The sequence below is a fragment of the Camelus dromedarius genome, chromosome 12, assembly GCF_036321535.1.
Source record: "Camelus dromedarius isolate mCamDro1 chromosome 12, mCamDro1.pat, whole genome shotgun sequence".
Classification (NCBI taxonomy): Eukaryota; Metazoa; Chordata; class Mammalia; order Artiodactyla; family Camelidae; genus Camelus; species Camelus dromedarius.
In genome coordinates this window covers 35,309,791-35,321,265 of record NC_087447.1, presented here as the reverse complement: position 1 = coordinate 35,321,265, position 11,475 = coordinate 35,309,791, and the positions used below count along the sequence as shown (strand labels likewise).

The following is an 11,475-nucleotide window of genomic DNA, read 5'->3' as shown; positions in this document are numbered from 1 at the left end:
CATCTTACAATTTTAAAAACAAAACTTGACATGAGGAACCTGAAGGGACAGAACTCGGGGAATTTCAGTAGCTGGGCACTGGGACAAAGGGCAAGTCAGGGTTGAGCACAGTCAGAGGGCAAGTGTGGAGTGTATTCAGGAAACAGAGAGCCCAGGATGAGACACAAACTTGGGCTCTGAAACTGAGACTAAGAGTCTGGGAAGAAGTCACAGAGGGCCTTGTCAATGAAAAACTTTAATCAATAGTCCAATCTAAGAAGGAAATAGAGAATTTAACTCAAGCCACCTTGAAGATTACAACCCAGGAGATAGTCCTTCAGAAAGCTCTGAGGACCATTCCACCCATTAGAGATCAAAGCAGTTATACAAGGTTTTGAGACAAAGGGTTAGACATCCAAGTGACATACTGACAGTTTACACAGTCAAACAAGGGGAGTAGTGGAAGGAACCCTACTTACAGGATTAAGGAAGGAAATGTAAACTCTGAAGGAGTTACTTTGTTGGCACTAGGAGGAAATTGCTTCTTTTTTTTTTTTCCCTCCTCTTTGGCAAGAAAGCATTCCTGTGTTTTTTAAGGGAACCAAGTTAATGCACAATGCAGGTCACAATGTACACTAAAGGAGAGGGGAGAGTAGCTCAAACAGCAGTGAAAATTTTGTTAACTTTTTTTCTTGTCTGGCTTAAAATAATTTTGTTTCATCAGCCATAAATACCAAGCTCAAGGATTTGGGCTTCATTTTGAAAACTAAAGGGAGCCACCGAAATTTCTAAATGGGAAGCATCTTGATTAAAGTTGTGCCTCAAGAGGGCAGGATTCTGACAATGGATCCCCAGTTAACTTCCCATGAGACCCAGACAATCACTCTGTCTCGGGGCCTAGGTTTATCTAGAAGCTAGGATAACTCTCCATCTAAATTTAGGAACAATGCGGGGGTAGGAGACAAGTTGAAGGAGGTTGAGTTAGTCCTTAGAGCTACAAATTCCAGGCCTGCAGCAGGATCCTAGCATGTGTGTGTGTGTGTGTGTATATATATATTTAACATTTTTATTGAGTTATAGTCATTTTACAATGTTTTGTCAAGTTCCAGTGTAGAGCGCAATCTTTCAGTTATACATGAACATACATATATTCAGTCACATATTTTTTTTTTTTTTGCTGTGAGCTACCACAAGATCTTGTATATATTTCCCTGTGCTACACAGTATAATCTTGTTTATCTATTCTGCATATGCCTGTCAGTATCTAAAATTTTGAAATCCCAGTCTGTCCCTTCCCACCCCTGGCCCCCTTGGCAACCACTAGCATGTATATTTTTAACAAGCCCCTCCGGTGATTCGGATGTGTGGCAAGTTTGTGATCACCTGACTGGGTGACACCTAATGTTAGTTCCATCTTCATGTGCTGAGACTGCGTGGTGGTGGTGGGGAAGGCAGTATTTAGAAGCGGTAAAGAGGAAAGCCACTGGCCCAAAAAGGTGTCACTCGAGCTAAAGCCCATGATACCAAACCTAGGTTTGACTTAATTGCAGCTTCAACCTTCCCCGGAAATGTAATCTTAACCAGTGGAATTTTCTGGTCAGCATCAAAGAAATAATCTGTCACATAGGCCCCCTCCATCCTCTCCTAGAGGAAGAAGATGCAATCTGCATGATAAAAGTCTTGATGGTTCCCCTAGGCCCCCAAAGTAGATGTCCAGACCTAAAAATAAGCCTTCCTTTTCTTTTGCTAATAACTCCCTTGTCCTATCGTTCCTCCTATAAAAGCCTTCCTTTTGGTACACCTCCTTGGAGCACTCTTCTCGTTGCTAGATGGGGTGCTGCCTGCTTCATGAATTACTGAATAAAGCCAATTAGATCTTCAAATTTACTCTGTTGAATTTTGTTTTTTAACAGAGGTAAAGAAACTTCCCTTAAGACTGTTGCAATTATCTAGGCAAGAAGTAATGAAAGTGTGGGCTTGCGGAAATAAAAAATGGAAAAATAAATGACTAACGGAAAACACCACTAATGTAGAATTGAGGGGACTTGAGACAGGAAGGGGGCACGGCACAGACATTCAAGGAATAGCACAGCAATTAACACCAAGGCCTAATTCAACCCCCTGTAGGCCTTGAGGCTCAAGATGGTGGGAACTTTGACTTACAGCAGAACTTGAGCTTCATTATACATCCATTGTAATATATTAGTATGGTGAATAACATGCCTACAGGCACCATGACAGTCCCAAGGCTAGCCACAAAAGGTCAAAGAGTGCCAGTGGCCAACTTCCTGGGAATCCCAGCCCCTTCCCCAAGGTAGTTAGACTGGTCCTTCCACTTATTAGCATATGAAGCTACCCAGCCCAAAAACCTGAGAGCACCTTGCTCTTTCCCTCTCCCTCTTCCAGAGATGGCCCACATTTTATGGAGTGTGTGCCTAATTTTACTGTAATCTGAGCACCCAACCCCCACACTTCATGGCCTTTTTCTTGCCTTTTAATGTATCTCTAAATAAATCTACCTTTATTCAATTGTGGCTTGCTCTTGAATTCTTTCCAGCACAAAGCCAAGGGCCCACACTTGGTGTGGCACGTCCCAGGGGCTCAACGGAAGCCTGGGACATGGCCCTCATGCTCCACATCCATTTTTCCTGCATCAGATTTACCTAGTAACTGGAAGCAAGGTTTGAAGAAGGGGGAAGACGCAAGGATGATAACAAAGTTTTGAGCCCTGACCAGGGCAGTGACAAATTAATACACACAAGGAAATTATTAATTTCACTTTTCATCTTCCCACTGGGACCCTTCTGGGTACCAAAGCCTTTCTGTGTCTTCTTTCTTATTTGCAGGATAAAGGCTTCAGCCTTCTAGACTTTCCTGAATACCAAAGAGCAGATTCAAACAGTTACTAATCAGGGAAGTGAGGGAATGCAGAAACAAAGGAGAAGCAATCAAGACACAACAGTGCAGCACTTAAAGAAGGATCCTGGTTCCTCCTCAAGTAATATACAAAACCTTATCTTTGAGTTCTTCCAAAGGAACTAAGGCCCCCACTCACGGGCTAGATGGCAACTTCAGGCTGAGCACAAGATTCGTGGAGCACCACACTGTTACCTCATCACCAACCAGTCAGAAGAAAGTCACACATCCTGTAGCCCTTACCCCAAATTTTGCCTATAAAAACTTCTCCCTGAAAACCACTGGGGAGTTGGAGGTTTTTGTGCATGCATCACCTCTTCTCCTTATTTGGCCCTGCATAAACCTTTCTCTGCTCCAAACTCTGCCATCTTGGTTTCTTTGGCCTTGAAAGAGGATTAATAAAATGGCCACATTTAGGCTAACAGATTGCTTATTCTTATGCTTGCCCTTAAAATGGTCAACTGACTTGACTGACCGGTTACTAGTCACAGTTCCAGGCCCATTGTTCAAACTAAAGCTATTATTCTCACTGTTTTCTACTTTATTCCAGTAATCAAAAGCTGTAATCATGCTTGGTCTTGTTGCAGAAAAATGTGTTACAGCTCAGTTGTGACAGCAACCTGGATCCGGGTGAGAGACCAAGCAGCACTCGGAGAGTTGGAGAACTCAGGTTTATTACACCATACCAGCAGGCCCAGAGGAGTTAACACTTCAAGCTCTGGACCCCGTCTGTAGGTTTACACAGGCCTTTTATAGGCTGCCAGTTTTACACTTAGCAACATCATATGCAAATAAAGTACAACAGAAGTTGACCAACCGGAAACAAGCTTTGTAGAAATAGACCAATCAGGAGTGAGCTCCATGCAAATGAAGTACTACAAATGGACCAATCAGAAATTAGGGAAGTGGACCAGTCAGAAGTGAGAGTAATAACCAATCAGAAGTGAGCTCAGGGAACCAATACAATTCTGGATGTAAGTTAGCCGCTTTAGAAACAAAAAGTGAGATAGAGCCTCTGGGCCAGGGAACCGGACGGTGCTAAGAGGAGAGCAGCGGCCCTGCCTAGGGGTCCTGCTGGTCTTTTTATGGGGCTTTCCGCCTCAGTCTCTGAGTCGATCTCCAGGGAGAAGGTCACAGAATTTAACCTTACAAAGTAGGCTAAATACCAAGAAGACCAAGCCTTGAGTGCTTACGAGATAGAGATCAAAAAAGTGACAACCACTGGCCTCTATAGAACTGGTCGCCTGGAGCCATCATGACGCCATTCTAAGTCTTCTGATGAGAAGAGGATTCTGTTGATTGTTATCAATGCTTTATTGTTTGAGCTACGGCTAGACAACCACCCCATCCCATCCCCAAGGTGGGTTCACAGTTTTGAAGGCACAATCCTGCTGTGAGCCCCCTTTGCCCAGAGAAGCAATAAAGCTGCCTCTTCCCTTCTAAGCTCCAAGACCCGGTCTCTGAGTTATTTGGCTGGTATTTTGGCAACAGCCTCACTATCAGGCATGCGAAGTTGTTTGCAATAATACCACTCACTCTGATTCAGGTAAACCAATTTACACGGGTCTGATCACTACCAGATGAAATGATATTCCAAATCTTTCAAATAACAGCTAACATTTATTAAGTAGACATTATGCCACAGGCACTATGCTCTGCATTTTAGTCTCATTTAATGATCACAACAGGGTAGTTTGAATCTCACTCTGTGCACTGTGTGAATCACTTTCATTATTTAATTTAAGCCTCAAACTACCCTAATCAAGTGTTATTAGCCCCAGTATACCCTAGGCAAGTGCTATTAGCCCTATTATGAGAAAACTGAAACTTGGAGAAACAAAGTAACTTCTCTATAAAGTTGTTTGTACAAATGCAGATATTCAAAGCCAGAAAGTCTGCCTCAGAACCCAAGCTCTTGGCCACTATGCTACCCTTGTACTCCTGGTAAACACAGGTCATGTCTGGAAGGAAAAGTAAAAATGAGGCAACCAGGAATCAGTCTGCCAGCATTTTTAGGCAAGTGAAAGATCACAAGTTGTACTTGAAAATTCTGCCTAATAACCAAGTAGACTGTTTCAAATTTTAATGTCTAGCCGAATGAGTTTTTGTTGTTTTTTTTTTTTTAATGCTAGAAAATTCTCTGTACCCTCTTGGAAAATGAGGATTGCTGTGACGTGCCCTAGAAAAATCTGCAGGGAAATGATTGCACAACTGTGCCAGGCTGTCTCCTCCTGCTGCGATCTCCTCTGGGCCCTCTTCTGGACAGTCACTGTGTAATGGCAAAAGCTGACTGTGAAAGGAGAGCTCTCCCTCATTCCCTTAGTACACACTCACATTCAACATACTCTAGTAACAGCCATGATCCAGCTGATCCTATTGGGAAGGTGTGCTATTGTGATTTGTAAGAAAATGTATTTGGTCTTCATCCTCTTTCCTGGCATAGAGGTCCTAAAATCCTTGGAATTTCCAAAGGGAGGAGAGTGAGAAAGCTGTCATTTGTTACATTAATGAGATGAGTTTTGGACTGTACCTAAGGATAGGAGCTGGTTGCCCGTGGAGCCAACCATGTGCTTTGAGGGTTGGAATTTTCCGACCTTGGCCACTGGTGATTAAACTCAACCTCCAGCCCATCTCCCCTCTCAATCCTGCCACTGCTTTATCTAGAGCTTCCAGGTGTTGCCCACGTGGAGATTCAGTGAGAGTGGCATTGGAAGAGGGCATGGAAGCTCCTTGCCCTTCCATCCAGCTGTTCCTGAATGACATCCTTTGAGGATAAACTGATAACCTAGTAAGTAACACGTTTCTCTGAGTTCTGTGAGCCACACTACCAAATTAACTGAACCCAAGGGAGCAGTCACAGGAACCTGTGATTCATAGCCCGTCAGTCAGAAGCATAGTCATACCTCAAGAGATAATTGTGAGTTTGGTCCCAGACCATAGCAATAAAGCAAGCCACATGAATTTTTTGGTTTCCCAGCACATGTAAAATTTAGTTTACACTATACTATAATCGATTAAGCATGCAAAAGCATTATATCTTTAAAAAACAATGTATATATCTTACTTTAAAAATACTTTAATGCTAAGACATGCTAACCATCATCTGAGACTTCAGTGAGTTATAATCTTTTTGCTGGTGGAGGGTCTTGCCTCCATATCGATGGTTGCTCACCGATCAGGGTGTTGTTTGCTGAAGCTGGAGTGGCTGTGGCAATTTCTTAAAGTAAGACCGCACAGAAGTCTGCCACATCAATTGATTCTTCCTTTCATAAATGGTTTCTCTGTAGCATGCAATGCTATTTCATAGCATTTTACTCACAGTAGAACTTCTTTCAAAATTGGAGTCAATTTTCTCTCAACAATGTCACTGCTTTATCAACTAAGTTTTTGTAATATTCTAAATCCTTTGCTGTCATTTCAACAGTCTTCACCAAGAGTAGATTCCATCTCAAGAAACCACTTTCTTTGCTCATTCATAAGAAGCAACTCCTCACCTGTTAAAGTTTCATCGTGAGATTGCAGCAATTGAGTCACATCTTCAAGCCCCACTTCTTATTATAGTTCTCTTGTTATTTCCACCACATCTGCAGTTACTTCCTCCACTGAAGTCTTGAACTCCTCAAAGCCACCCATTAGAGCTTTCAAACTCCTGTTGTTAATACGTTAGCCTCTCCCCATGAATTGTGAATGTTCTTAATGGCATCTAGAATGGTGCATCCTTTCCAGGTTTCCAATTTACTTTGCCCAAATCCATCAGAGGAATCATTATCTATGGCAGTTACAGCCTTACAACATGTATTTCTTAAGCAGTAAGATTGAAAGTTGAAATTACTCCTTGATCCATGGGCTGCAGAATGGGTACTGTATGAGTAGACATAAAAACACGGATCTTGTACATGTCCATCAGAGCTCTTGTGTGACCAAATGCATTGTCAATGAGCAGTAATATTTTGAAAGGAATCTTTTTTTTCTGAGCAGTAGGGCTCAACAGTGAGCTTAAAATGTTCATTAAACTGTGATGCTGTAAACACTGGTACTGTCATCCACGCTGTCATCCCCTTTACAGAGCACAGGCAGAGCAGATTTAGCACAATTCTTAAGGACCCATAGATTCTGCAATGATAAATAAGCATTGGCTTCAACTTAAAGTCACCACCTGCATCAGCCCCTAACAGGAGAGGCAGCCTGTCCTTGGAAGCTTTGGAGTCAGGTATTGACTTCTCCTCTCTAGCTATTAAGTACTGCATGGCATCCTTTCCCAATATGAGGCTGTTTTGTCTACACTGAAAACCTGTTGTTCTGTGTAGCTACCTTTAGGAATTATCTCAGATCTTCTGGATAACTCACTGCAGCGTCTACACCAGCACCTGCTGCTTCACCTAGCACTTTGATGTTATGGAGACAGCTTCTTTCCTTAAACTTCATGAGCCAACCTATGCTAGCTACAGACTTTTCTTCTGCAGCTTCCTCACCTCTCTCACCCGTCACAGAATCAAAGAGAGGTAGCGCTTTCAACACACCTTCCTCACTAAGCTTAATCATTTCCAGCTTTTGATTCAAAGTGAGAGATGTGAAACTCTTCCTTTCACTTGAACACTTAGAGGTCACCATAGGGTTATTAACTGGCCTAATCCCAATATTGTTGTGTCTCCCAGAGAGAGGGAGAGAGACGGGGAACAACAGAGTCAGTGCTGCAGTCAGAACACATACATTTCTTAATTAAGGTTGCCATTTTACATGCGTGCAGTGGTGCCACAAAATAATTACAGCGTAACACTGAAGATCACTGATCACAGATTACCATAATACAATAATGAAAAAGTCTGAAATATTACATAATTACAAAAATCTGACACAATGACAGGAAGTGAGGAAATCCTATTGGAAAAACTGTGCCAGTAAGTAGATTTACTCAACACAGGGTTGTCACAAACCTTCAATTTGTGGATGGAAAAAAAAAAAAAAAAACCAATGTCTGCAAAGTGCAATAAAGCAGAGTGCAATAAAAAAGAGGTGTGTCTCAAAACATTTTCCAACATAAGCCACAGCAATATTTTCCTAGATCAGTCTCCCAAAGCAAAAGAAAAAAAGCAAGACTAAATAATGGGACCCAAACAAATACAAGCTTTTGCACAGCAAAGGAAACCATCAACAAAACAAGAGACAATCTATGGAATGGGAGAAAATATTTGCAAATAATGTGACTGAAAGGGCTTAATTTCCAAAATATACAAACAGCTCATACAACTCAATATCAAAAAACCAAATATTCCAATCAAAAAGTGGACAGAATAATAAGTACATTAAAAAATGCTCAATATTGCTAATTATCAGAGAAATGGAAATCAAAACTACAATGAAGTATCACCTCATTGTATGAGGCTATTCAGAATGGCCATCACTAAAAAGTCTACAAACCATAAATGCTGGAGAGGGTGTAGAGAAAGGGGAACCCTCCTACATTGCTGGCAGGAATGTAGTTTGGTACAGCCACTATGGCGAACAGTATGGAGATTCCTCAAAAAACTAAAAATAGATTTACTCTACAATCCAGCAATCCCACTCCTGGGTACATATTCACAGGAAAGGCTAACTTGAAAAGATACATGCACCCCAGTGTTCACAGGAGCACTATTTACAATAGCCAAGACATGGAAGCAACCTAAATGTCCATCAACAGATGATTGGATAAAGAAGTTGTGGTATATATATACAATGGAATACTACTTGGCCATAAAAAATAAAATAATGCCATTTGCAACAACATGGGTGGACCTGGAGATCATCATCCTAAGTGAAGTAAGCCAGAAAGAGAAAGAAAACTGCCATATAATATCACTTATATGTGGAATCTAAAAAAATTACCCATAAAGAAAATTACACAAATGAACTTTTTTACAAAACAGAAACAGACTCACAGACCTCACAGACACAGAAAACAAACTTACTGCTACCAAAGGGAAAATGCATGGGGAGGGATAAATTAGGAGTTCGGAATTAACAGATACACACTGCTGTGTATAAAATAGATAAACAACAAGGACTTACTGTAAAGCATAGGGAACTATATTCAATATCCTGTAATAACCAATGATGGAGAAGACTCTAAAAAAGAATATATATATATACATGAATCACTTTGCTGTATACCTGAAATTAATACAACATTGTAAACCAACCATACTTCATTAAAAAAATATTTTTTTTTAAAAGAGGTATGCCTGTATAGTTAACCACCTGGACTTGTGACCGGCATCTGAAGTGGCAGCAATCTTGTGTGGCTGACCCCTGACCCTGCAGAATGTGCTGCTCTCTCTGAGTAGGTAATGAAACGAGAACTGCAGGACACCCAGCTAGTACTGGAGAATTGCTTGAGGAGGGAAACACCACACATACCCCACCACACGCTGGTGACCAAAATGATTAGGCTTTCTACACTTTTCAAAATTCTAAGAAGCTTGGTGAAGCCTCCCTCCTCTGGCAATCTCTTCAGTTAATCTGGTTTCATCATATCCAAATGTCATGTGGAAGTATGACAGCAATTTGTGCCTACGGTTATGCATTATAAATGAAAAAAAGAAGAGAATCATTCAATGTATCCAATACTTTGCTTACTCCACACTGAGGTTTACCCCACAACTTCCTGCAAATTGTCCATAATAAATCTCATGTCTATATTCTATTCAAATAAAAATTTTAATCAGATTTTACATTTAGTATTAATATAACATGCAGTGTGAGTATAAGGAGCCTGAGGAGTGCAATCTAGTACTTGGCTTAAAGAATACGAGCACGTGTTGCAGTCTTTATCAGCACTCAGCCTTCCTCTATTATGGCTTTTAAAAAACAATTTTTAAAAGTGCATGATTCCTTTGGGCGACTCTTTTTAGGAAAAAAATATAGTAAAACATTTCTAGTAATCAATTAGTTACATATAGATTCAGGTTTAAAAATGTCAAATACTAGAAAAAAAACAGGTTTTAAATTAGCTCAGTTTAAATATGGGGCCATTTCATTTAAAATATCTAATTTGAATCTTCATTGTTTCACTTATTTTATGTGTTAATTCCACTATACCAGGTCTTTTTCCAGTAATTTCTCAATAGTCCCAGACAAGATAAAAAAGGAATTCAATTTCTGTCAATTACACTTATGTCTGCATGCAACCAGGATGAGAAACTTCTGCTCCCTATATGGCAATCACAAAAGGAAAAGAATTCCACCAGCCAACTAGCAAGGAAAAATAATGCTGTTGTTCAGAATAAGCATGGCACAGCTGGGAACATTCACATTCTGACTCCTTCCAGAGCACTTCATTTCGGCAAAAAAGCACTGATTCCTTTTCAAATTGAACTTTGACTGGAAAACACTGAGGTCACAATTAGAGCCACAAATGCAGACATTAAAGACACACACAAAAGTGCTCCCAATAAGGTTGCAGGGATCTCAGGTGGGGCCTTTCCTTCAATAGCAAATGATTTCAGAAGGTTGAGGAGCACGATTCAGTTTTTCTCAAAATGCCGAGACACCCTGCTGAATCTTCCTCCTCTAGGCCTGCTGAGACCAGAGAAACCGATCACATTTTTCAAGCATGCTTTGTATCAAGGCTCTGAAAACCAAAGAAAAGAAACAAGCAAATTTAGTTTTCAATGTTCATTCTTTTCAGAAAACTTAAAAACCCACAAAAAAGTAGAGGATTCAAAACATTGCCTGACTGCATCAAAAGACACAACGAACAGAGTGAAAAGGCATCCTATGAAACAGCATCCTGTCCTACAAAACGGGAGAGAAATATCTGCAAGTCATATGTCTGAGGGGTTAATTCCCCGAGTATATAAAGAACTCATACAATAACAACAAATAATATGATTTTTAAGTGGGAAAGACTTAAATAGGTACTTCTTCAAAGATGACATTCAAATGGCCAATAATCTTATGAAAAGATGTTCAACATCACTAATTATTAGGGAAATGCAAATAAAAAATACAATGAGATATTATCTCATGCCTATTAGGAGAGCTACTAGCCAAAAAACCAGAAAATAAGTAGTGTTGGTGGGATGCAGAAGAACTGGAACTCTTGAGCACTGTGGGTGGGAATACAAACTGGTGCAGCCTCTGTGGAAAACAGCAGTATGGTGGTTCCTCAAAATATTAAAAATAGAACAACCACCTGATCCAGGAGTTCCACTCCTTGGTACATACCCAAAAGAAATAAAAGCAAGGTCTAAAGAAATATTTGTACACCCATATTCATAGCAGCGTTACTCAGAAGAGCCAAGAGGTGGCAGCAACACAAGTGTCTATTGAAAGATGAATGGATAAATAAAATGTGGAGCATACATATAATGAAGTTATTACTCAGCCTTAAAAAGGAAGGACATCTGGCACATGCTGGAACATGAATGAACCTTGAGGACATTATGCTAAATGAAACCAGCCAGTCGCAGAAAGACAACAACTGTATGCTTCCACTTATGTGAGGCACTTAAGAGTAGTCAAAATCAGACAGAAAGAGAATGGTGGTTGCCAGGGGCTGGGTGGAGGAAGAAATGAGGAATTCTTGTTTAATGTGTATAC

At 40.6% G+C, this 11,475-nt stretch overlaps 1 protein-coding gene across 13 annotated transcripts in view; it reads right to left on the bottom strand.

Moving 5' to 3' along the window:
- Window positions 1-216: 216 nt before the first annotated feature.
- Window positions 217-11,475, bottom strand: part of HPS5 (HPS5 biogenesis of lysosomal organelles complex 2 subunit 2) — a 45,825-nt gene continuing 34,566 nt past the window's right edge. For 8 of the 13 annotated variants that reach the window (XM_064492521.1, XM_064492522.1, XM_031459917.2 and 5 more), the window contains one exon: window positions 217-10,504. In XM_064492521.1, coding sequence (XP_064348591.1) covers window positions 10,444-10,504 — 61 coding nt within the window. In that variant the 3' untranslated portion in view covers window positions 217-10,443. The remainder of the gene's footprint in view (window positions 10,505-11,475) is intronic. The other 5 variants (XR_010383388.1, XR_010383390.1, XR_010383386.1 and 2 more) reach the window with 5 other exon arrangements.